Genomic DNA, 27,130 nt, shown 5'->3' with positions numbered 1-27,130 from the left:
GGGTTATTATATAGAATCTGATTTCCATATTTCCATACTTATAATTTCAATTGAATTATAATTTCCATATTTGAGGTTTAATTTCCTTTTTGTTTTTGAAGTGTATCTTCTCTTCATTAAATGATGATGATACATGTTTATCAATCTAACCGTTGGGATTTTTTCACCACCACAGTTCACAAAAAAAAAAAAAAATCCTAAATTGCTCTCCATCATTAGCTCTCTCGATTGGTCATCTTACATCTCAACTCTTCTCTCTGTGTTCAAATTCACTAACGTTTAATTATGTCTTTGCAGGCTTTATTTGATTACTAGATTTTGACCTTTGCATACATACTTATTATTTGTGAAATTTAATATAATAGAATTTAAAGCAATTTTTACAATATAATTTGATTGTATATTATCAAATTATTTTTAGTAATTTAAACAATATAATTTTGTAGTATATAATTATCAATTTATATGTTACTACTAAAAGTAACATTAATTTGTTAAAAGTAATATATTGGTAAGTACTTTACAATATAATTTGGTTGAATTTTTCTTACTTTTTATATTATACAAAACATTGTGGGATTTTTTCACGCTATTAACATTATGACTGACTCCTTACAGGAAGCTGCCACATCGTAGTCAACATATAAAGGTATATCAGCTACGTCATAACTTATATATATGGATTTACTCTGAATATTTTTGGTGTGTTTTTGTTTTGATTTTATATTGTGGCATTAGTTTTTTGTGCATCAAGCCAATCAGCAAGTTCAATGGTAGATACTAAAAAATGATATTTAAGTATGTTTTTTATTATAATATTTAGAAATAATGAAGTTAAAAACTTTTTTTTAAACTATAAAATGGTATGCTCCAATCATAATTTTGGATTCTTAAAATTTTTGAAAATTTTCAAAGGCTAATCACTTAAGATAGAGGAACCTTAAAGCACTCAAAGTTTCAAGAAGTGATTTGTGTATTAACGAGACAACTAGGATCGCAGCCGCGCTACAACGCGGGGAAATGTTTACAAATACATGTTGGACTATTATATATTAGGGATAATTATGGTGAAATAGTGGAAGAGAAATAAGCAAATAAATGATAAAATACTGAGTTTTTATACAATAAAAGATATGAAAAACAAAAAGAAAAACATTATCATATATTTGGAATAAAAAAGAATAAAAATAATAAGTAAATGATATTAATGTATGAAAATAAATACATGTAAATATTTTGCAAATAATTAAGTTTGAGATATATTTTTAAAAATAATCAATATAAAATACATGAGAATATAAATATTTTTGGTTAATATAAATACACGTAAACTATCTGGGCTTTGTACAATATTGCCAAAATTCATGTAAACGAAGGGTCGACATAGTATTGAAACTTTCTCAAATCTTCTCTATGTTTATTCCTTCTCCATATTTTTGCAGTTCATTTGTGAAAACAGAACCACCGAACCCAAATGTGAAGTCACATTAATACAACTGTACCTGCATAAGAGAATCCAAAATATACTACTTTATTATCACATGAAGATTTAAAATTTCTTCGCTAATCTACCACCACCAATCTTATAATCTTCACAAACAAAAACCAAAGATTATAAAGATCAGATTGTTCTACAAATTATTTAAGCAGTTACACTTATACATTTTGTTGCAAGTCGTCGTCTCTCGTTGATATGTCTGCATTTTTTAAGTTTTTATCACTTTAGAAGCATAACAAAGTTCTGCAACAAAGGAAGTGTGTTATGGCCAAGAGCTTGGATAATTTTATTAGTCAGTGAAAAAGAAAAAAAACATTGAACTTACTTGATCGTAGAGATAACGATGTAGATTCTTCAAGTTGAAGATGAGAGACTTTATCTCTACTTCTCTCCTGAGAAGATGTTGTTGGACTTATGATTGTTGAAGCTGGCTCTTGAATAAAACCTTTAAAGCAACAATTTGATTTATTTGTGTCATATATTCGTAAGTGTGTGAGATTGGTAAATAAAAACAGTGAAGGATCTTAAACAGATTTTCTAGAACTAATAAACAAAAATATAAAATTCTGGAGATTAGTGATTGTTCTACAAAAGAGACTAATTGAATCAAAGGCATACTCACCCGCGAGAAAGACGTGCCCCTTCCAAGAGGCTTTCCAATGCTAGAATCACTTAAAGGTCATCTCTTTTGTGCATATCTTTTGTGCCTTTGCAGAAGCATCTGAAACCTCTTTAATCCTAATTAACAAATTATAAAATAAAAAAATAAAATAAAAAACAATTTTAAGATCAAATGACAATAAATCATTTGAAATAAATCTGCTTTGAAATTGAGTAAATTATATAACCCTTGTTAAGCTGCTCCGCTTTAATCTTCCACCATGAGCATCATCGCCAACAACACACCATTGTCATCGTGGTGTATGAGTTGAAGCTGTATGACAAATGCGTATTTCACATATCAAAGGTATGAGTTGAAGATGTCTGACAAATGCATATTTATACTTATAGTATATTCTAATAATATATTCTCATAATTGATTTGATAATTGATTCGGTAATCAAATTTTAGAAAGTTAACCTTGGTGGATTTTGTTATTTTAGGAGGATGATTATGCGATTTCTGTTTTCGAAATCAATTAGGAGACTGAAAATTAGGAAAATATATTTGGTAACGATTTGATATCTTTGATAGTAAAGTTTGGATTTATGATTAATATCCCATTAATTTTGATTGTTTCCAAAATTATAGGAACTGTAAATATACACCCGACCCTTTTTAAAATTCAGAACTATTCATTTGTAGATTTCGGATATTAACAACCCGAATCCAATAAAATCAATTTCGGATAATTTTTTTTAATTGACCCAACCCAAAAATCATTTTGTACTTCTCTTTTGCTAATATAGAGATACTTTAACCACATAACAATTGAGACTTTACAATGGGATGGTTTGTTTTCAGTTTTGCCAAACGAAACAAGATTTTCAGTAAGATAACTCCTCACCTGTAGAGTTTGGATTCTGGTTACCAGATTTAGCCTCACACAAGTTGAATTCCTGAAGGGTTCTTCGAACAGGACTTGAGAGACCATATGGTGGAACCAAGACTTTCTCTTTGTTACAATCATAATGGTGTGCTATGTGACTTGAAGGAACATGAGCTACTGAAGTATTTACGTTTGGTGGTGCGAATTGTTGGTACTGATGGAACTCTTGCACAGGGAATCGATGTCTCCTCAGGTTCATATTCAAGCTCATTCTGCATAAAGGTTTTAAAAAGAGTAAACACAATTAACTTTTCAGACCAAATTCAAGATCTTTGGACTTCTAGTATGCGAAGCTAGTCAAACAGAAGGAAGAGGACATAATCAATCCAAATACCAATAACTTAAGCACAAGCTTAAAGCTAGAGTGATCAATAAAAAAAAAAAAGCAGGCACTTCAAGATCAAAACACCATAACTTTTGATCAGTTAGACCACTTATCAGATTTATATATCGATGAGAACCAATTCAGAGTGTCTCTCTATCACCAATGATTCAATAAACGACAATCGAACAACTCAAAGAGAGTATAGCAAACAGGGCAAACAGGGCAAAACAACAACAGAGGAATCAAAATTGGATTTATTCATGAAATTCAGTAATACCCTCACCAATAACTTTAAACAGCAACCAAAACAAAAAAAAAACAAGCCTCAAGATAGTGAACCAAAATCAAACAAGAAAAAGTATTGGCTTTTTATCGAACCCAGAAACCAAAATTGAGACTTTGATATAGAGAACAAGGTCTCAAGAGAGAGAGAGAACAGAACATACCATGCCGTGACGTTCACCGGCGAGGAAAGAGACGCGTTGATGGCTCATGGCATGTATAGAGCTGAGAGAGCGAATCAGCAGCGCCTCGAAACGCTCCATACATTGTTCGATCAACCTCATCGAGCCGTGTGGCTTCCTCGGATTTTTGCTTCTTCACCATTAGAGTCCGAACAAATCACAAAACCTAGGAACGAGGACTCGTCGACTACTCAACCTCTCTTTGCGCCTCAATCACACCCTCAGCAGCAATTGAGAGAGAGATATCAAACCCTAGATGAATTTTTTTGGGATCGGCTCGTGAAATGAAAGAGGAAAAAAAAAGCTTCCGTCGATGTTTTTTTTTTTTCTTTTGTTAAATTCACCAACCAATCAGACACAACCACATATGAGATGAGATGAGAGAATCGATACTATTAGAATTTTAAAGTGTTTTTGGTTTTAGATTTTTCAAAAATCTACTTTAAAACCAATTAAGATTATGCAAAAATTGGATTTCCTAAAAATTAGGGAATCCAGATTTTGTTAGTTTTTGGTAATTTTCAAATAAAAACCAAAATATATGTTTTACTAGTTTTTCATTTTTAAGCGTGACTGGAATTATTTTTTCTATTTTTTTTTAATAAATTTTTAACACAAAATCTAAAAACCATAAACCAAAATCTAAAATCTAAAAACTAGAAACTAGAATTCAAAAAACTACTTAAAAACTTGTAAACATTCATGGCCTAAAAATGCTTAATTAAGAATCGATTTTAACCTTTTATCATGTACATTATGATTTATTTTTATTCTTAAGCAACCCTAAAAACCCTTTAAATACCACCGTTGAACAATAAGTTTCCCATCCAACATGTTAATAGTGAATTGAATGTCTTGTGTGTGCACTATTTCATGCCGAATGATTAGAAGCGTCTTACCATCCTCCATATCTTTGGTAGGATTTGAAATACTGTACATGCATGATGCTGTTCAAACATCAGACAAGTATAGGATAGCGCAACCAAGTATAAAATAGAGCAACAAAAGACTAGCCGTCCTCACTACCAAGAACATCACTCCATCGATTTCATGGTAAGATCTGTTGACAAGCCCATTCACGATTGTATCACCTCTCTGCATTATTCCGAATATGGTAAATACGGAGGACTCTCAAAACAGTGGCTAATGACTTCGAAGCTAGAATTGTGTTTATGCCTCTGTTTTCTGCTCAAACTCTGGTTTTTTTGTTATTCTTAGGTAGCCCTGGGATTTTAAACCGAACCGAAATAACTAAACTCTGTTTTCTTAATTTGTTTTCGGAAACTCGTGGAAACTCGGAAACAAGGCATAGAAACACGATACCTAGAAATTTACATTTGGAAACACGATGGAAACTCCATTTCTGTTTTGGAAACACGACGAAAACCTTTTTTTTAGTTTAAAACTTAATAAATAAATAATTTGGAAATATACAACTTTATAATAGATATAAATATATATTATTATTAGTGTTTTAATCAAACTATTTAAAATTTATATTTTGAAGCTTTTTGATATGATTTTTATGTTTAGTGTTTTATTATATATTTATATATATATATATATATCTATAAATATATATATATATATATATATATGTATATATCCCTACGTTTTCAAGTCCATTTCCTAATTTTAGAAAAAAAATCGTTTCCCGTTTCCGAAACGTTTCGCTTCCGCGTATCCGTTTTCGTTCCATGCAACCTAGGTAGATTGTATAAATCCTCATGTGTGATGATAAGAAAATCAATTACAAGAGGAAAAGACTAATAGTTATTAAAAAAATGAAATTTAAGTTTCATAATATAGACTACAAACTAAAAAAAAAACTGATCAATATAAATTACAACTAATCATACATGTTTTAGTTAAAGTATTGTATATATATTAAGAATATAAAATGATCAAAATTAAAAAGTGTATCTTATATTGGGCGTAGCCCGGAGCAACCCCTAGTAAGTAGTAACAATATAATTGTAGAGAAAAATACTTAGGTTCACCTACTCCCTCCCCTCTCAACCAATCAAAATGTTATATCTAATATTTTATTTAAAAAATAAATCAAAATTAAATTAAAAAGCAAAACAAATTAAGAAAACAAATTTTGTATACTTTTCTTTAAAGAAAGTTAAATATTGAGTTGTTTTTTTTTTTTTTTTGTCATCTGATAGAAAACAGAGTTTGGGAGTTACAGGGAAGCTTAAAAAGAATAAAAAGAAAATAAAAAGAAACACAGACTAGCAACTTGATAGTGAGACTACAAGAGCCCTCCAAGTTAAGCGTCTGCAAACTGAAAGGGAAAACCAGGTTTTCAGCAACCATCGGCCATCAACAGGTCTTGAAGCCACAAGGGGCCTCCCAAAGACATATACGATTGAACACGACCCTCACGAGTCACACTTCCCGCGATGGCTCTAGCCACCTTGTTAGTTGTTGCGGCTGTATGTCTGCATTCCCAATAGGTAAAACAAGCCAAAGTATTGTGTATATCATGAAGGGTAAAACAGAACCGGAGCCAATCTTGGGGGTTATTTAACATTGACACCACCAAAGCGCAATCAAGCTCAAAAATCACATGGTCTACATGCAATATCTGTAGAGCTTCAGCCGTCCATTTAAAAGTCTGCAACCCCACCATAGCCAAAGACTCTAAGCTACTAAGAGAACTCCTGGCATGATACAACACCTGACCAGAAAAATCCCTGATTATCCAGCTTCCTCCAACCATCGAAACACCCACATTGCATTTTTACACCCCTTGTGGAGGTTTTCTCTAATTGGACTCCACACATATCTTCTTTTTATCTGAGGACACGTTCACCTGGGCCGCGATTAGATGCGACTCCTTCCACAGCTGTGAATCCTGGAATGCCTTAACGACCAGCTCACGTATGTCCCCCTGCTTCCCTTGGAACACCAGAGTATTCCCGTATTTCCACACACCCCAAAGCAGCCACGGGATAGCGAGCCGTATGTCTTCCGGGACCAGAGTGTCTTGTATAATTCCAGCTAGGAATTCATATTGGCTTGGTTTAGATTTTACAATTAAACGAGTTTATATATCGGTTTGGGTTTATAAATGAGAATTAGGGTTTAGATTCTATAATTAAAACGAAATTATATGTCGGTTTGGGTTTACAAATGTTATGGTTAGGGTTTAGATTTTACAATTAGAACAAAATTCTATTTGGGTTTGGGTTTACAAATGAAATGGTTAGGGTTTAGATTTTACAATTAGAATGAAATTATCTATCTGTTTGGGTTTATAAAACAACGGTTTAAGTTTTTAATTTTATAATAATGTATACAGATTTTATTTCCTAATTTTATATGAGGGTGAATGAAGAGGTTCAACCCATGTATGTCTCAATTGTAGAATATCAACTAAGCCCAGAAAAATTAAATTAAGGAAGAGTATGATTGTGTTTTGACTTTCGAAATAATTGAATAAAGTATTTAATTAGAAGATATCATCATAGTAATCAAAATATTTTTTTCAGTATCTATTAGCATTTCAAATGGAAATATGTATTTATTTACATATTCTTAACTTTGTGAGATAAGTTAATATATATGAACTTACATGTTGACAAGTGGCAAGACTCCCCATTTTGAAGGTATAGAACCACTCAAGTTCCTAGCGAGAAAACCGAAAAAAAACTATTAGTTATATGGTGCATTTAAGTATAAAAGTCATTATATGTTCTAATATGAGTATTTCATACATTAAGCTGTTAATAACTATAAAACCATACTATTGATTTGGTGATCTATATTTGAACTATGAGAAAGACAACAACCACAAAAATGCTCAAATTTTTCATAACATATGCACAAAATTTCTACAAAATAGCACACATATATAACATAGTCAGATTTCCAAACCTAACTATAATAAATATATAAATAATTGAGTTTTAGTAAAATAATTTTATGCATAATACTATAAAATTGTGACAACTACATTAAAATGATAAACTAACTAAAAATCTTTTAGTTCTAGTTCAAATTTTTGGATGAGGTTTGAAATTTTTTATTAGAGAGCAAAAAGGTAACTGAAAAATTTATTATGTCTGTTTATTACTTTAATGTTTTAAAATTATACACAAAACTAATGAATTTTCGGATATAAAGTTATACACAAAACTAATGACTTTCGTATAAAATTTGTTCTGTCTATATATAATTAATCACAAATAATATTATTGATAATGGAATTATGGCATATGTGGACAACCCATGAGAGATTGCGTAATACATCAAAATATTAAATTAATAAATAAAGATTCATGTCCAGTCATGCTGCTTATCATACTGAAAATAATATTGGGCTGAGTCAATTAACCTTACTCTCAATAAATATGATAAACACTACACATATAGACTATGAGATGAGCTATTGACACAACTAAGCTATTGACATAGGTATAGGCCCATATAACCTACTTGCATAAAGAACCCTATGCACACATACATCATCATTAGCATAGCTGTTTATCTCACGGTCGCGCTTACCAACTGGTCCAAGTTCTCTGGAAGGAAAACAAGAACTATCGACGAGACTTGTGTGGTTACGGCGATTATTACAATTTAGTTGATGGTTTCCAGTGTATTCGATTGGGTTCAAGCTTTGCGAGTTGTTGCGTTTCCCCTTCTTCGGCTTTCTTTGGTTCCTCACCGTGACACAACAACAAGAGTTGTATTGTGTTTATTTTGTTTATGAGGATATTATTAGTTGTATCGAGAATCTTCTTATTAAGCCGGTTCTTAATACAGAATGTGTAATTTGTCTCCTTATATTGTGTTTTGTTTATGATGGAAAAAAAAAAAAAAAAAAAGATTTTACAAACTCTCAAGCTCTGTCCAATTCTCAATTAAATTTGGAAGGTTTCCTCTAAACTGATTGTCACTTATACTGATGTTGATAAAACCAATTATAAACATTAGTACCACAAGGTAAATATCTATAACTTATTTAAACAAGGAGATACTTACAAAACCTTCATGCTGGTCATTTTTGAGAATATAGATGAAATCTTTCCCCTGAATTTGTTTGAGTTCAGAAAGCTGAGAAAATTAAACAAGATGGTTCCTAAGACACATGAACAATTAACATGCAAATGATTCATTTTTATTGTATCGAATTTCTTATGGTTACATTTTTTAGATTTATTCCCTAAAAGAATTATTCTTACATTATTAGTTTTTAAAATTTTTAGTGTTTTTAAATTTAACCTGTAAGTTTTTAGTGTATTTAGATTTAACCAGTGAAAGAATTATATCTTTAAAAGGTATCATGCTGCGCAAATTAAAGTATATTATAAAGAAAAAAAATTTGGTTCACCAAAAATTGTCTTATCATAAATACTCTAATTTATTAGATTTAAGACGTGAAATAATTATTCTCACATTTTTTTATCAACATATTAGTAATCATTAAAAAAAAAATTGTTTCATATCAAACAATATAGTTATTATTGAATATTAGAGTTTTGAAAGAAAAAAAAAGATATTTTATATAAATATAAAAATTATTTTAGGAAATTATAAACCAAATGCTTAAAGATAATTTAGGAATCTAATTGATTTTTTTGTGTGTATTTTTTTTAGGAATTAATTTTGCAAATAAGTATAACTTAAAGGATAGAACATCAAATGTATTTTAATATAGATAAATTTTGTTAATTTTTTAGAGATTAAATTTGTAAATAAGTATGGCTTACAAATTAAAACACCAAATGTACTGTTAACATAAATGTCGATTGCCAAAGATATATGATAATAAATGCACATGTGGAAACCGTATAAAACATGGACACAAACAATTGAGAGCCACACATATTTTAGAATTTAGACCATCTTTAGTTCTCCAATTTCTTTTAATAAAAATTAATAAAAAATAGAAAACAAAAAATAATTGTGTTATTTTTATGGCGTCCTTTCTCTCTGCAAAGGGTGATTTTTTTGGCAATTTACAGTTATTTTGGCGATTTTCTTCTCCTTGCCGGAGTGCCTCTCTGATTGAATCTTACTCCTTCTTGGATTTTAGATTTGTCGGTTTCTTCTCTCTGCCTAAACGGTTAAATGGCAGTTTTTTGATTCCGTTTATCTCGTTAGATAACTTGTAACGTCCGCGTCCCGCGATCCTAAAGGGGGACAGTTTGTTTTAAGGAAATTGATAGCTAAATGAGCTAAAGTAGCTAAGCTATTAGCTCAAACAGCTAGAATATGAGCTGAACGAGCTGAAAGAACTCGATGAACAAGTAGTTCAGCTATGGACAGCTCTTGGCCAGCTACGGACAGCTAACGGCCAGCTGCGGACAGCTATCGGACAGCTGCGGACAGCTATCGGCCAGCTGTGGTCATCTATTGGCCAACTGCGGCCAACTATCGGCCAGCTGTGGACATCTATCGGCCATCTGCGGACAACTATCGGCCAGCTAGCGTCAGCTCGACCAGCTGCCAATGAGCTCGACTGAGCTCGGCCAGCTGGACGGTGGTGGACAGTGTGTGGGTCAGCTGGACAGCTCGTGGACAGTCATGGGACGCGGTGATGAACGGTCATGGCCGAACAGACACGGTTGGACAGGCGCGGCCGAACAGACACAGACGGATGGTCACGGCTGGACAGGCACTGACGAACGTGCACGATCGAAGGGTCTTGTCGGACAGGTGCATTTTAGGGCCTAGACTTCGGCCAGGACCCTATAAATAGAGGGCTTGGCCTTCATTTCCAGATACCATCATCCTTCCATCGTCCATCTAAGCCTAAGAAGAAAAGGGGGTGCGGCTCGGCGAGTTTACTCGTCCGAACTGACGCGCATGCTACCTCTCTATCAAAGGTCATCGACGGTCCGCGTCAATGGATGGATCGATCATGGGTTGACCGGTGATTCAATCGCTAGTCGAATCAGGTGATCAAAGGATCGACGATACGAGCCATATGTTGGATTGATCGGTCGGGTAGTCGACAAGTCTGTCGGAAGTATCGGTCTGGTCGGAGGTCGATCGACGATTCGATTATGGGGTCGGATCGTTTGATCGGACCAGGCGCTTATACCAAGACCGACGAGTCGATCGGGGTACCAAGGTATGACCGGTAGGTCAACTAATGGCACGTCCGATGCTAAGCTTCGGGAACACGAGTGGTTCGGGAAGCCGATAGAGCAACCGTTCACTATGAACCGAAGGGACTATATGTCCCCATCCATAATATGTGCAAGCCTGTGGGGTTGGTTGGTTGTATGACTAAGCACATAGGGATGGGTCAAGGTTAAATTTATATTCTGCTGCGTAAAAAGGTTATGATGCAAGGCCGCGAGCCAAAGCTAAGTAACCGAATCAATGGGTATTCGGCTGGGAATGGGGCCGAATGGAAGTCGTGACCGCGGATGCTGGGACGTCTGGGTCGGGGTCTTTCAAGTTGGTATCAGAGCATGCGTGATCCTGTGAGGACGTATGCAGTTATGTTATGTGTTCGGACGAAATGAAAATCTTAGATAAGACCGAAAACATGCTTGGGAACGGGAATGTGTTTGCCACAATGTGCTTGTGAATCGAGCGATTGTTCAAAACATCGAACACATAGCATATCGACCAGAAGGTCGGGAACAACGACCCCGTCCGGGAAGGACCAGGGTTGGGAACTACGACCGCGTCCAGGAACGACCACGGTCGGGAATTACGACCATGTTCGTGAAGGACCAAGGTTTGGATATATCGACCAAAAGGTCGGAGAAGATACGACCTTCGGTAATGGCGACCGTGTCTGAGAGGGACCACGGTCTGAAAATTGTCCTAGTCGGGATGGAACTAGGACGGGAAAAGACTTAATCTATTCGGATTGAGACCAAGATCAAGGTAAATAGATCGCGTCGGGAAAGACGTAGATCTAGGAAAATGACCAAGTCCCAAAAAGAGCATGATCGAGAATAGTTCAAGTCTCAAGTGGACGAAGGTCGAGAATCTCTACACCCACCGAATTCGAGGACAAATTCATTTTAAGGGGGGTAGACTTGTAACGCCCGCGTCCCGCGATCCTAAAGGGGGGCAGTTTGTTTTAAAGAAATTGATAGCTAAATGAGCTAAAGTAGCTAAGCTACTAGCTCAAACAGCTAGAATATGAGCTGAACGAGTTGAACGAACTCGATGAGCAAGTAGTTCAGCTACAGACAGCTCTTGTCCAGCTGCGGACAACTAATGGCCAGCTGGAGACAGCTATCGGACAGTTGCGGACAGCTATCGGCCAGCTGTGGACATCTATTGGCCAGCTGCGGACAGCTATCGGCCAGCTGTGGACAGCTATCAGCCAGTTACGGACAGCTACCGGCCAGCTAGCGTCAGCTCGACCAGCTGCCAAGGAGCTCGACTGAGCTCGGCCAGCTGGACGGTGGTGGACAGTGTGTAGGTCAGCTGGACAGCTCGTGAACAGTCATGGGGCACGGTGACAAACAGTCATGTCCGAACAGACACGGTTGGACAGGCACGAACGAACAGACACGGACGGACGGTCACGGCCGGACATGCACGGACGAACGTGCAAGATCGAAGTGTCTTGTCGGACAGGTGCCTTTTGGTGCCTAGACTTCGGCCAGGACCCTATAAATAGATGGCGTGGCCTTCATTTCCAGATACCATCATCCTTCTATCGTCCATCTAAGCCTAAGAAGAAAAGGGGATGCGGCTGGGCGATTTTACTCGTCCGAACTGACGCGCATGCTACCTCTCTATCAAAGGTACGATGAGACGAGCGACAGTTCGACAAGCGGGCCGATCCGATCGTAGGATAAGCGGTGGTTCGTCCGTGAAGACGAACCGATCGCAGGATGATTGACGGTTCGATCTTAGAGTCGGACTGATCAAAAGGTCATCGACGATCCGCTTCAATGGACGGATCGATCAAGGGTTGATGGGTGATTCAATCGCTAGTCGGATCGGGTGATCAAAGGATCAACAATATGAGCCGTAGGTTGGATTGATCGGTCGGGTGGTCGACAAGTCTGTCGAAAGTATCGATCTGGTCGGAGGTCGATCGGCGATTCGATTATGGGGTCGGATCGTTCGATCGGATCAGGCGCTGATACCAAGACCGACAAGTCAATCAGGGTACCATGGTATGACCGGTAGGTCAACTAATGGCATGTCCGATGCTAAGCTTCGGGAACACGAGTGGTTCGAGAAGCCGATAGAGAAACCGTTCACTATGAACCAAAGGGACTATATGTCCCCATCCCTAATATGTGCAAGTCTGTGGGGTTGGTTGGTTGTATGGTTAAACACAAAGGGATGGGTCAAGGTTAAAGTTATATTCCGCTGCGTAAAAGGGTTATGAAGCAAGGCCGCGAGCCAAAGCTAAGTAACCGAATCAATGGGTATTTGGCCGGGAATGGGGCCAAATGGAAGCTGTGACTGCGGTCGCTGGGACGTCCGGGTCGGGATCTTTCATAACTGCTTCGAGAAACCGCCATGTCCAAATATGTATAAATACTCACTTCTTGGCAAATCTTCTACTCCAATTCTGTTATCACCTTCTTTCTCTTCTCTTGCTGATTCATCTCTCACGACTATGAGTGATTACATCAAGAAATCTCTCCTGGATTTTGATTTGGGAATCAAGGATGCGCCAGTACCATTACGACCCCAATTCATTGCTAAGGCGGTTACTGCCAACCGTTTCTCTCTAGTGGTTCAGACCNATGGCGACCGAGTCCGAGAAGGACCACCGTCGGGAAATTATCCTAGTCGGGATAAAACTAGGACGGGAAAAGACTTGATCTATTTGGAGAGTGACCAAGATCAAGGTAAATAGATCGCGTCGGGAAAGACGTAGATCTAGGAAAATGACCAAGTCCCAAAAAGAGCATGATCGAGAATAGATCAAGTCTCAAGTGGACGAAGGTCGAGAATCTCTACACCCACCGAATTCGAGGACAAATTCATTTTAAGGGGGGTAGACTTGTAACGCCCGCGTCCCGCGATCCTAAAGGGGGGCAGTTTGTTTTAAAGAAATTGATAGCTAAATGAGCTAAAGTAGCTAAGCTACTAGCTCAAACAGCTAGAATATGAGCTGAACGAGTTGAACGAACTCGATGAGCAAGTAGTTCAGCTACAGACAGCTCTTGTCCAGCTGCGGACAACTAATGGCCAGCTGGAGACAGCTATCGGACAGTTGCGGACAGCTATCGGCCAGCTGTGGACATCTATTGGCCAGCTGCGGACAGCTATCGGCCAGCTGTGGACAGCTATCAGCCAGTTACGGACAGCTACCGGCCAGCTAGCGTCAGCTCGACCAGCTGCCAAGGAGCTCGACTGAGCTCGGCCAGCTGGACGGTGGTGGACAGTGTGTAGGTCAGCTGGACAGCTCGTGAACAGTCATGGGGCACGGTGACAAACAGTCATGTCCGAACAGACACGGTTGGACAGGCACGAACGAACAGACACGGACGGACGGTCACGGCCGGACATGCACGGACGAACGTGCAAGATCGAAGTGTCTTGTCGGACAGGTGCCTTTTGGTGCCTAGACTTCGGCCAGGACCCTATAAATAGATGGCGTGGCCTTCATTTCCAGATACCATCATCCTTCTATCGTCCATCTAAGCCTAAGAAGAAAAGGGGATGCGGCTGGGCGATTTTACTCGTCCGAACTGACGCGCATGCTACCTCTCTATCAAAGGTACGATGAGACGAGCGACAGTTCGACAAGCGGGCCGATCCGATCGTAGGATAAGCGGTGGTTCGTCCGTGAAGACGAACCGATCGCAGGATGATTGACGGTTCGATCTTAGAGTCGGACTGATCAAAAGGTCATCGACGATCCGCTTCAATGGACGGATCGATCAAGGGTTGATGGGTGATTCAATCGCTAGTCGGATCGGGTGATCAAAGGATCAACAATATGAGCCGTAGGTTGGATTGATCGGTCGGGTGGTCGACAAGTCTGTCGAAAGTATCGATCTGGTCGGAGGTCGATCGGCGATTCGATTATGGGGTCGGATCGTTCGATCGGATCAGGCGCTGATACCAAGACCGACAAGTCAATCAGGGTACCATGGTATGACCGGTAGGTCAACTAATGGCATGTCCGATGCTAAGCTTCGGGAACACGAGTGGTTCGAGAAGCCGATAGAGAAACCGTTCACTATGAACCAAAGGGACTATATGTCCCCATCCCTAATATGTGCAAGTCTGTGGGGTTGGTTGGTTGTATGGTTAAACACAAAGGGATGGGTCAAGGTTAAAGTTATATTCCGCTGCGTAAAAGGGTTATGAAGCAAGGCCGCGAGCCAAAGCTAAGTAACCGAATCAATGGGTATTTGGCCGGGAATGGGGCCAAATGGAAGCTGTGACTGCGGTCGCTGGGACGTCCGGGTCGGGATCTTTCATAACTGCTTCGAGAAACCGCCATGTCCAAATATGTATAAATACTCACTTCTTGGCAAATCTTCTACTCCAATTCTGTTATCACCTTCTTTCTCTTCTCTTGCTGATTCATCTCTCACGACTATGAGTGATTACATCAAGAAATCTCTCCTGGATTTTGATTTGGGAATCAAGGATGCGCCAGTACCATTACGACCCCAATTCATTGCTAAGGCGGTTACTGCCAACCGTTTCTCTCTAGTGGTTCAGACCGTGAATCCACGTAAGCAGAATCTGAGGGCCTAAATCGGTCATATGCCACGGGTTTGGGGTTTTGAAGGCTCGATTATTGGTCGAGTTTTGGGCCCGAGGAGGGCATTATTCGTGTTCCAATCTGAAGAATCCATGAATAATGTCCTATGTCGCGGTCCCTGGTCTTTTAATTATTGGATGCATTATGTCCATCGATGGCACCCTAACATCACTGATGAGATGCTGAAGATTATCCCATTCTGGGTGCAGATAAGAGGAATCCCTCTCCTCTACGTCTCTACCTATCTTCTGATATGGCTAGGTATGTTGGTGACCAACTAGGACTAGGTTATACGGTTGATTTTGATGAAAATGTCCATTTGGTGGAATTCGTACGGGTTAGCATAGATTGGAACATAGATTGGCCTTTACGCTTTCAAAGGAACTTTCAGTTTATTGTAGGCAACAATACCATCATTAGGTATCATTTTGAGAGGCTTAGGAAGTTCTGTTCTAAATGTGGTTCATTGAAACATGATGTGGCTGATTGTGATATGAATGTGGCGGAAGAAGAGTTCTACCAAGAACCTCCGAATGACAATGGACCAAATGATGACGTCCCTCCGGTGGAACATGATGTTATGTCTGATACTAATACTCTCCAAACCATCGAACCGTTTGCGACAATCCCTAGTCTCCACAATCATTTCTCCACACCGGGTGCTGGCCCAAGTTCTGAACCATCGGCTACTCCCAGCGTATTCGAGGACACAGAACTAACTGCTGAAAGACTCCGCTACTTACATGCTAAGTTTAGCAAGCAGTTCGTTGACACATTTTCCCCTATTGAAGATGATAAGAGCTCAACCATAACATCCCCTCTTGGCGGTTCCAAAAGGAAGCGTGTGGATGTTGAAGCTTTTTACCAACATTGGGAGGCTGTTGAGGATCAGGCGGTCCTATGCCAGATCCGTAAGAAGGAGCGAATTGAGTCAGAAGGATCCTGCTCTGCAGGTAATAAGATTGATTGAGGTGCGGGGGCCCGATACCCCCATTGTTCCCCATATGACGATCGTCTCCTGGAATTGTCAGGGCCTTGGTGGCTCGTTTACTCGATTATGTCTACGTAATATATGTTGTATGTATAAACCTAATATATTATTCTTAGCTTAAACTCTTAATAAGTGTAGTATGGTGTGTGACTTTGCTCATTCTCTAGGATTTTCTAATGTAATAACTGAATCCCCTCATGGTAGGAGTGGTGGTCTAGCGTTGATGTGGAAAGACAATGTTTCGGTATCCAAAAACTTTCAGGATGCTCAAATCATTGATGTAAACATTAAGTATTATGGGTTTGCTTTCTACTTGTCTTGTGTGTATGGTCACCCGAATCCAGACCTGTGACATCATTTGTGGAATCGACTTGAAAACATTGCCATGAACATAGATGGCTCTTGGGCTTTAATAGGAGATTTTAACGAACTTCTATCTAATGATGAGAAAATTTGTGGTCCTCTGCGTGCTGAATCTACATTCAGAGATTTCAAAAATATGGTGTTTGTGTGTGACTTATCAGATTTAAAGTTCACCGGTGCTAGGTTCTCTTGGGTGGGAGAAAGATACTCACACACTGTTAAATGTTGTTTAGACAGATTATTGGTAAACTCCGAATGAACTGCAACCTTCCCAAGAGCTAACTCTGAGTTCCTTGATTTTAGTGGTTCTGATCATAAACCAATTCTTTTTCGATTAGGAATTCTTAATTCGACTAAACAAAAGCCTTTTCAATTTGATAAGAGACTGATAGTTGATGCAATTTTCAAAAACTATGTCCATGAGGGATGGAATGTCTGTAAGATACAACAACATCATACAATTTTTGACCAAATAAACCACTGTCGTCGTTACATGGCAAGGTGTAAGCGCAAAAATAATCTGAATTCTGCCAAACAAATTGATGTTCTTCAACATCGTTTAAACAGAGCAATGTCTAGTCTTCATAGATGTGATAGAGACCTAATCCCTCGACTACGTCAAGAGCTTGCCTCCGCTTACAAGAATGAAGAGGTATATTGCAAACAGAAGAGTAGGAACCTTTGGTTACAAGTTGGGGATCGAAATACTAAATTTTTTCATGCTTGTACAAAAAATAGATTTGCTCAGAATTTCATTCATTCTATAAATGATGATAAGGGCAATACCTATAGTGGTGAGACAGCAAATGGTCGACATGCTGCAGAGTATTTTCAAACAATGTATATTTCAACTCGACGTCTCTCCTCATGATTCTGCAGACTTTATCCCGACAGTGACTACTGAAATTAATGAAGAACTCACAAAGGACTTCACAAATGAAGAAATATTCAAAGCCTTAGCACAGATTGGCGATGATAAGGCGCCAGGTCCCGATGGTCTTAATGCAAGGTTTTACAAAGAATGTTGGGACGTTGTGGGAGAAGATATTACAAATGAACTCAAGCAGTTTTTTCACTCTTCAATGATGAAACCAGGCTTAAACAACACAAATATTTGCATAATTCCAAAGATTATTGAGCTGGTAACTCATTCTGATTATCGCCCAATAGGTCTCTGCAATGTCATCTATAAGATTATTTCAAAATGTTTGGTTATACGACTGAGGTGCCATCTGGATGTTATCGTTTCTGACTCCCAAGCGACATTTATACCTGGACGATTGGTCACAAATAGTATTTTGATAGCTCACGAATTAATGAATTCTCTAAAAGTGAGAAAGAGAGTCTCTCAAACATATATGGCTGTTAAGACAGACGTAAGCAAAGCTTATGATCAGGTGGATTATGGCTACGGTCAGATCAGTAGAATACACAGTACTAATAAATGGGACTCCATTTGGTAAGGTGGTTCCAGATTGCGGGATCAGACAAGGTGACCCTCTGTCACCCTATCTATTTATTCTCTGTGCTGATATCCTCAGCCATTTAATCAAATCTCAAGTCTCCTCTGGACATTTACAAGCAATAAAAATAGGCAATGGTGTTCAAACTATTACTCATTTACAGTTTGCTAATGATAGTTTGTTTTTCTGTCGAGCTAACAACCGGAACTGTCAAGCATTAAAGGATGCTTTTGATGTCTATGAATATTATTCAGGACAACAAATTAACACCTCGAAATCCGTTATCACTGTTGGTTCTCGTGTTTATGGGCATCGTCAAAATGCTATGAAAATAATATTAGGCACTATAATAGATCAGAAGAGTATACCGTTCGGTCTGGATATTGGCTAGCCACTCATGATCCGTTTGATAATGCACCTGCTACGATTGCCCCACATGGCACCTTAGCTCTGAAAAACCAAATTTGGAAGTTAAAAATTTTGCCTAAAATTAAACACTTTCTATGGAATATTTTATCAAAATCTGTGGGAACTGCAACACGTTTGGTTACTCGTGGAGTCCCCATTGATACAGTTTGTCAACGGTGTAAGAGGTCCGACGAATCCATCAACCATACTCTGTTTACATGCCCATCATCACAATATGTTTGGAATATGGTAAATGTTCCCCTGTTTTCTACATTCCATGCAACAGATCCAGAGATTAATATATCAACCTTGCTGGAGGTAAACAAAGATAGTTTGAATCCTGAGGAAGAAAATCTACTACCGTTCTGGCTCATCTGGAATATATGGAGATCGCGTAATAACTTTATTTTTAATAACATCCATGAAGATCCTCTGTTTTACTTCCATCAAGCTAAAGGCGATGTGTCAGAATGGATAGCGGCCACAAGTGTTCAAAGACAAGATCCTCCGCCGGGGATTCGAAGGCGATTGTAAAGTATTGATTGATGCTACCAATGGTTGCTTGATGGATATCTCCATATATAGTTTACTACAAGATATTCACTTCCTTGGAGGCTTATTCAGATCAGTTTCCTTTGCATTCTCACACGTTCAACTAATGAAGTAGCTCATGTTTTAGAACAATTGGGATGTCATAATACAGATTTATATACTGATTGTAATAATCCACCTAGTTGGATGATGGACCCCTGCATGTTGACAGATTCTATTTTTAATAAAATATTTTTTTTTGCTGAAAAAAAATATACAAAAACGAGAGAAAAGGAAGATAATAGTTGCTGAAGTTACTCCGTATAGCAACATATCTCATACATTTTATACACTTGTCAATTTTTATTACTTCTATACTAAAATATGAATTTTTTTTGTTTGAGCAACGGTGAATTAGCTGGTGATGCTCATAGTGTGCCGAAGACCAAATCTGATGAGTCGTTGGTTGACTCATAAGTTGTTATCTCTAAACTATAGGTTATATATACGGCTATGTATTTCTATTACAGTCAAACTTCTGTAAACTAATAATGTTAGGATCATAATACTTTTATTAATTTATATTGATATTAATTATCTATAAATCAATAACTAATAATTTGTAGATATATTAATTGTTTAAATTTTTTAAAATTATGAATTGAGACAATTTTAGCAAAATAAGATTATAAATTTATATGTTGTAAATTTTATGGTTTTAGAATTAAATTTGTTATATCTAAAAACATTATTAACAAAAGATTACAAACACTATTGATAAATTGATTAAATTCACTTATACACATATACACATGATGTAAGTCAATTCACTTGGGTCTGTTTGTTTTGTTGCCGCAGGTATCGTTGTTCGTTAGGTTACCGTAGGTGCTTGAGGCTAGACGCTGTGGCGACCGCTGCTTCTAATTTTAGATGTCGATTAGATGCGGCGATCAAAAATGTTGCGTTTCTCGCAGCGGCCTGCGTCGACAAAACGAACACGCCCGAAGTCGATATCTCCGGTGATGGATCTAACCTTATTTACGATCAATCACGGCGTAAACATAATAAGAAGAAACCTTCTTCGCCGCAACCACCGACTCAATCAACGGTGCAGAAATGGAGATCGGAGAAGCACCAGCAGATCTCCTCTACTAATATCATTCAATCTTTAAAGGAGCTCCGGATTAGCTCAGCCGCCAAGTCGCCGTCCTCTACGTCTCCTCGAGGTGGAGGTGGTGTAGCCGTACGAGATGCTGCTTATAGATCATTGGCGGTTATGGCGAGAGGAAGAACACTGTAGAGCATAGCTAATTGTCTAAAGCCATGAAGCTCAAGTTCAGAAAACAGAACCGGTCGAGAGATTCGATAACCACCGGTTAAGGAAAAAAAGAGCGACGATTATGAAGTTGAAGAGGAAAGGTTTGTCATGTGTACAGTGGAGGGTGAAGCTGCTTAGCCGTTGCCGGAAACAATCGTTGCCAGTGGTTTTGGTAGAAACCACTTATTGTTGCCATGGAGATGCAGATTTGAGCTTTGAATGCATTGATCTCCGTGGTTGCGCCGCCACCTCCTCCACCGCCGGAGGCATGTCATGATGGAGAACACACATGCTCGGTTGGCTTGCCCCAACTGTCTTTCTGATATTTTAAAAACATTTATTTTTTGTTATTTCATCATAGTTTTTTTTTTTCTATTTTATTATTATGAGTTTTATGTATGTAATGATTCAACATTCTCTTCATATTAATAATTAATGTATATCCATCCTTTTTTCTTTAATCACTCTCGAAACAAAACACAATAATGGTGAGAAGCGATGTTCTTGAATATTAAATGGAAGAATGTGTAGTGTTCGTGCTGAGGTAACATTGATATTATTATGAAGTTTTTGGTTGGTATTGAAACTATAGTTTATCGGCTATGTTATAATGTTGTGTTATATAGTAGTTACCAGGAGTCTAGAAACCTTTACCTCTATCTTTTATGATATAATAATCTTTTATGATATTATGGTTATAGCTTTCCATAAAAGATTGTGGGTTTATCTAATAGATGATTCTTACTGATAGTTTAAGTAGAGTATAGAAATAGAGATTAGCTAGGGTATACAACAGCAACAATTAACAATATTTACTTTACATCAACCTATTTTAGTGCGCCATAACTTATTTAAACTAGGAGATACAAAATTTTTGAGAATGTAGATGGAATCTTTTCATTGAATTTGTTTGAGCTCAGAAAGCTGAGAAAATCAAATAAGAAGGGTTTTAGTGTGAATAACACTAGAATTTAATATAAATGAAAATTTAATGACTTGAATAACACTAGATTCTAAAGTAATTTAAAAGACTACTTAAAAGTTAAATCCAATAATAGATGAATTTAAAAGATTTGATAAAATGTTTAATGGAATAACACTCGAATTCAAATATCTAATAAACTCTTTCACATTCTCGTGTCCAATACCCCTTAGTTACACAAATCTGTACATTCAACATTCTTGATAGTCGATACTATTCGAGATAATGTAAATTCAGTTTGTGAAAAGCCAATTTCAAGTTTACGGGCCTAAAGATTCATTTGTTCAACTCTTTAACTTACAAGATAAATAGACAACCAAAAAGAGGATCGCATCGGAACAATTTCTCTCTTGTTCAACATTACCAAATGGAACAAGTTCATAGTAGTACATGTTGTATTAACCTCAAAAGCCAAACTAGTAAGTCTTTTATCCAATGTAATGGCTATAAATTACCATGCGTTGCCTGAATTCTTCAGAACTGTTTTCTTTTGCTCCTCAAGAGTCTATCTCTTTTTGAGTACACGTAACCCAAAGCCATTAACCCGAATCCCGACACTGAAACAGTTCCCCATGGGAACGGAGGATCTTTGAAACAGTTGAGACTCGCTTCCACCTTTTGTGACGTGAGGTACACCACTGAATGCACTGAGTACAAGTCGTGTGAAGCTGATCTCAGGTAGAACAAAGCCATCTCGAAATCATTGTGCGATAGAGCAGAAACCGTTTTGTCAAACTTGTACTTCATAAGATTCCACCTTTGCATGAACTCAGAGTGGCGATTCTGTTTCCGAAGGTTCACATCTCCTCCATAAGCGACGGCGGAATCGATAACATCGATTGCACTTGTGATAGTTGTGTTCAACGATGTCAAGAGAACGTTTCTCTTAGCAGCGTCTTTCTGAACAAACGATAGAGACGAGATATCAGAGAAAGGTCCAAACGGTGTTTGCCCAATGCTCCATGTGTAATCAACTAGAGTTGTGTTATGTCTCGGGCTCCATATCAAATGAGTAGAAGAAACACCCCACATGCTCTGAAGTATGGAACCGACCAGAGGTCGTTCTAAGTCTCTTGTATGAACAAACACATGACGCCCATTGCAGGTATAATCACTCACAGTTTGAGTTCCTCTAGTTCTAACAGCAATAACCATATCTCTAAAAGCAACAGACTGATGATACCGATCAAGCAACAAAGGCGTATTGATATCTAAATCAAACACATAAACAGGCAAAACCCTAGCAAACCCATCTCCTTCTTCTTCAACAATCCCCGCAACTCTCCTCAACTCCTCAGCTGAATCAGTCAACGCCCGATGCATATGCTTGGAGTCCAAATACTCACTCACAATCAAAGTATAGTTATCAAACAGAAACCTAGAAGTATACGAATTCATCCCACGAGATACCGCAAACGAACAAATAGGACATTCTCTATAATTCACACTGTAACTCTTAAAACTCAGCTTCTGTTCTCCTAACAACAACCCACCACTCTCAGCTTCATCCATAAACGTTCTCTTAACAAACTCCCAATCTAACCCAACCGGATCCTTAACCTCTGAACCATAAACATGAATGAACTGAACTACCAACGTATCATCAAAGTGCACAGGGACTCTCAAAGAAGGAACAATCAAAACCTGATAAGCATTATACACCAATGAAGCCAAATCCGCAAGTAAAGCCTTTTCTGATTTAGGACGACCATGAAGAGCTGCTAAAGGATGAAACTCACCTCTTGGCAAAACACCATCACCAGACAACGCAGGACCATAATCAACAGGTCCAGCTGAGAGATCAATCCATAGATAACGTTCTTTACCAGTCCAAACACTACCCAAACATTTCGTAAACCCAGCTGATGAATCGCCATGAGAGTAGCTATAAGCATAGGGTTTAGCCTGAGAGCCTAACGAGATCAAGTAGATGTAAACCCCTCCATCTCCATGCTTCTCTTTCTCATACTCTTGCTTTATGATCTCGTCGATTTGGTTGTACGGGATCGAGAGGAGATTAGATCGGAGAGACGAGGTCGTGCTTGAAATTAGGGATTTCAATGTTGAATCGAGCCGTGACGAGAGGGATTGAGAAGAGAGTGACGCGTCGAGGTGGAGGGAGTGAGATACGGCGAGTTTGTGATTGGTTGATGAATCTGGAGATGGAGAGATCACATGGAAGTTGTCGTCAGTGACGGCGGCGGAGATGAATTCGGAGAAAGTTGAAGCGGCGGAGGAAGGGAATGAGTCTCCGATGAAACGGACGTTGAGTGGGATTGAGATTGATAGAGAGAGGAGTGATTGGGATAAAGAGGAGAAGTGGAGTGATGAAGATGAAGAGAGGGAGCGTTTGAGAGAGGACGAGAGAGATCCGAACGAGTCGTTCGTAGCTTTTGGGTCGAGACGGAATTGGTTTGTTAAGAAGGTGTCTAGTCCTGGGATTGGAAGAGAAGAGGATGAAGTTGTGATGGTGAGTAGGAGGAGGAAGATGAAGGCGGATCCGCCATTGAAGTAGGTGTGCGTCATGCGAAAGTGGAGCTCAGAGGAGGATGACGAAGAAGAAGAAGAAGAAGACTCGATATGTGTTGTTGTCTTTGCTGGGCTAAAATGTCAAATTAGGGATTTAACTCCAAAATTGCAATTTTTCATTGTAAAAGTGTTTTTATACTCCTAAACCGACCAAACCGAAACGAACGGAACAAGATTCTCATATTCAAAAGCTACAAGACATTTTTATTAGCTAGCACATGAAGTAAACTCTGGGAAGACAAATTCAGGCTGAAGAAAATGTTATGGCCGCCAAAGTAATTCGTATGCATCGTAAATTATTTAGTATTACAAAGAGTTTACTGGGAGCAAATAAAGAACCAAGCAAAGAATATGGCCAAAAGAACAAACAAACAAATTGAAGCAGACTCTTATTATGGAGTTTTTGATACACGCACTCACGAAGATCGACAATAAACAGTAACTGTAGAACGCAAGTTTGTACAGAAGATTCTCTGGGGGTGAAAATGGAGCAATGAAGAAAGCCAACACCAACCATATGGGTTCCTCTTATTCTCCATTTTTTTTCTTTTTCTTTTAAGCCAGATTACACTTCATACCAGACTCAGTCAGAACATGTAGACCACACTATCGTGGATTCTGGACTTCTGGTTTTGTGCAACACATTCGGATATCCACATCAGGTTCCTAATCTCCTGCTCCCTCAACCTCATATACGCAAAGAATACCGCGTAATGGAACTGAAAATCTCAGGTTTAAACAACCATTGTTAGTATTAGAAAAATAGAGACACAACTATATTACTATAATATATCGCTTAATGCAATTGGCATCTGTCACCCTGGTCTGTAATGTATTTAAGTGCAGAAGTTTTGGAATTCAAACAAAAAGAAAAAAACTGAAGCCGAAATGTTATGGACTAAAGAAAGTTATATGGGTTCCTTTGCAGAGAGGGAAACAAACCTGTTGCTCAAAGGCTAAGCAAAGCCTTCTGACTTCTTCTTCATAAAATGCCTTATCGAGCATCTGGCTCTCTCCATAAGACATCTTGGAGAATATAGCTTGATAAGGAGGGTATTTCTCCATAACTCCACGAACCTAGTAGTGCAAGATAAGGTGATTTACTGAGCCAAATTCGTAAACATTATATAATTATAAATATATTAGCTTTTGGATTTACCTGATCTATGTCTTCGCAGATAGCAAGTTCCTCGTGGCCATATGGATAGCTGCAGAAGCAAATATCAAAACCATAGTTAAGAATTACATGCAACAAGTGGATGGAGTATATCATTTGACTGTAGAATGCTTCTTACAGGAGACCAAAGTTGGAGTACAGTTTCTTTCTGTCTTCTCGTGTGAGCTCAGTGCCAATGCTGCATTGCAAAGAAAATCAGTTCCAATGCGTAGATAAACAAAGCAACATAACGATGGTACCATCAGCTTGTTTGACAAGGTAAGACATTCAAGAGAAGCAGTAATTCACTACCTATTGATGGTGATATTCACTGCTCTTCTGTCGGCTTCAAAGGCCAAAAGGTCAGACATAATCTCTGATGTTGCCCCACCAAGTTTCTATTTCAGATACACAAAAAAGAAGAAGGGGTTAGCTTGTACAAGTAGATTCTGTAAAAAAAAAGGATTTGGGGAAACTAGCACCTGACAGAACTTGTAAAAATCCTCAAGGTATGCTTTGTAGAGGGTGTTCCTCATAATCTCTATGTTCATGTCATCGAGATCCTACGAATAATATGGTATGCATGTGATAACAGAAACTAGAAAACAGATTGCACAAGACTGATTGAAAGCAAAAACTAGAATAATAAATCCATGAGCTTTTTACCTCTGACGTTAGGCATTCAGAGAAGTATGGAGCGAGAGGAGTGTCAACAAGCACCAACCGATAGAGTTCCCTCATGTTTTGAGCAACTGCTAGTGTAGCAATACTGGAAAAAATTGAGAGAGTATGATGAGAAAAAGCATAAAAGTGAAGAAAGAAGAAAAGGGGTTTGAAGCAGCAGGTAAGGGATACAGAAGAAGATGCAAAAGATCACCTGTCGAACATGCCTAAAGGGTGACATTTCTCGAGCAACTCTTGAACATCTCTCTCGTGCAGGGTTCCAGTGACGATGAGCACGACATTGTCAATCATGTGGCCATATCTGCATGACAATATCAAAAGATCAAACCCAATATATCACAAAGGCCTCTAGATCGTATCCTAAACTATATCCAGGGGAAAAAAAAGGTAACAATTGAAGCTAATATTTCTGAATGATCTAAATATTTCCCTTCGAGAGAGTGAAACTAATAGTTGCTCTGGAGTCTGCGATCTCGTTAGGCTAGAACTTGACGAAACTAACAAATCTTATACTAAATTACGTACACTGAGACAGAGCTAAACATCTCACACTTTACCTGATGTACTCCAAAAAGGTAGACATCGGCTCAGTAGCTTGGCAAAGCATATGCTTGTAATCATCAACAAGCTTGAGAGTACACTTCTCCACAATTGTGGTGGTATGCAGAGGTGACGGCTCTGCATTGGAAAACATCAGGTTCAGATATCACCACCACAAGAGTAGACTTGATAGAAAAATCTAAACAATGACTAGACTAAACAACACATTTCAGATCCTAAAATTTCACATCAAAATTTATTCAATCGCAGATAGATTTGGGGATTTGAGAGCGTTTCAAAAAACCTAAAACCCAGAACCCATACGCAATGAAACAAAAAAAATCAAATTCAAATCATCAAAAACTCGCATTAGAGACATGACGAACCGTTTTGGAGATAAGAACCGTATTTGGTAGCAGAGAGATGCATCTTGATGTCGTCTAGGTTCTCACACTGACATAAATTATTGTAATCGGCGGTGGTGAGAAGCCCAGCACGGTGACCCCTAACGATCGCCTCCAAGTACCCGCCATGGATGTTGAACGTAAGCGCCTCGAACCCGTACATCTTACTCTTCTGATCGTAGGACTATTCAGATCTCAAAGATTCGTAGCCGGAGATCTGATCTGAAGAAGAAGAAATCGATACAGAGAT

The 27,130-nt window shown here is 38.3% G+C and overlaps 2 protein-coding genes, 1 long non-coding RNA gene and 1 pseudogene across 4 annotated transcripts; 1 reads left to right on the top strand and 3 right to left on the bottom strand.

Moving 5' to 3' along the window:
* On the bottom strand, positions 1,292 to 4,191 carry LOC104790512. 2 transcript variants are annotated; one of them, XR_768698.2, is made up of 7 exons: positions 3,820 to 4,191; positions 3,007 to 3,260; positions 2,347 to 2,432; positions 2,121 to 2,236; positions 1,824 to 1,943; positions 1,663 to 1,741; positions 1,292 to 1,502 (listed from the first exon to the last, which is right to left on the bottom strand). It is a non-coding gene; the product is annotated as an uncharacterized LOC104790512 (long non-coding RNA). The 2 variants fall into 2 exon arrangements; XR_768699.2 differs by lacking the exon at positions 1,292 to 1,502 and having other exon boundaries at positions 1,512 to 1,741; positions 3,820 to 4,190.
* LOC104698739 lies at positions 17,633 to 20,948 on the top strand (annotated as a pseudogene).
* LOC104790511 lies at positions 21,758 to 24,202 on the bottom strand. Its single transcript, XM_010516281.2, has one exon. It carries the CDS (start codon positions 24,091 to 24,093, stop codon positions 22,042 to 22,044), a length of 2,052 nt encoding a protein of 683 aa, XP_010514583.1. The 5' UTR covers positions 24,094 to 24,202; the 3' UTR covers positions 21,758 to 22,041.
* Positions 24,340 to 27,130, bottom strand: LOC104790510 (V-type proton ATPase subunit d1). The gene is made up of 10 exons (XM_010516280.2): positions 26,863 to 27,130; positions 26,494 to 26,614; positions 26,130 to 26,237; positions 25,919 to 26,021; positions 25,735 to 25,815; positions 25,565 to 25,650; positions 25,392 to 25,451; positions 25,256 to 25,304; positions 25,039 to 25,173; positions 24,340 to 24,815 (listed from the first exon to the last, which is right to left on the bottom strand). Exons 1-10 carry the CDS (start codon positions 27,041 to 27,043, stop codon positions 24,684 to 24,686), a joined length of 1,056 nt encoding a protein of 351 aa, XP_010514582.1. The 5' UTR covers positions 27,044 to 27,130; the 3' UTR covers positions 24,340 to 24,683.

This window comes from Camelina sativa, chromosome 6 (assembly GCF_000633955.1).
Source record: "Camelina sativa cultivar DH55 chromosome 6, Cs, whole genome shotgun sequence".
Lineage (NCBI taxonomy): Eukaryota > Viridiplantae > Streptophyta > Magnoliopsida > Brassicales > Brassicaceae > Camelina > Camelina sativa.
The sequence above is the reverse complement of the archived record's forward strand: the minus strand, read 5'-3'. Positions and strand labels throughout refer to the sequence as shown.

What these genes read in the sequence shown, in the direction of transcription:
- LOC104790511 (XM_010516281.2), bottom strand. Translation starts at nt 24,093, where the DNA reads ATGACGCACACCTACTTCAATGGCGGATCCGCCTTCATCTTCCTCCTC.
- LOC104790510 (XM_010516280.2), bottom strand. Translation starts at nt 27,043, where the DNA reads ATGTACGGGTTCGAGGCGCTTACGTTCAACATCCATGGCGGGTACTTG. An exon ending in ACCTTTTTGGAGTACATCAG is followed by an intron (nt 26,238 to 26,493) that starts GTAAAGTGTGAG and finishes ATTGTCATGCAG; the next exon opens with ATATGGCCACATGATTGACA. An exon ending in ATTTTTACAAGTTCTGTCAG is followed by an intron (nt 25,651 to 25,734) that starts GTGCTAGTTTCC and finishes TATCTGAAATAG; the next exon opens with AAACTTGGTGGGGCAACATC.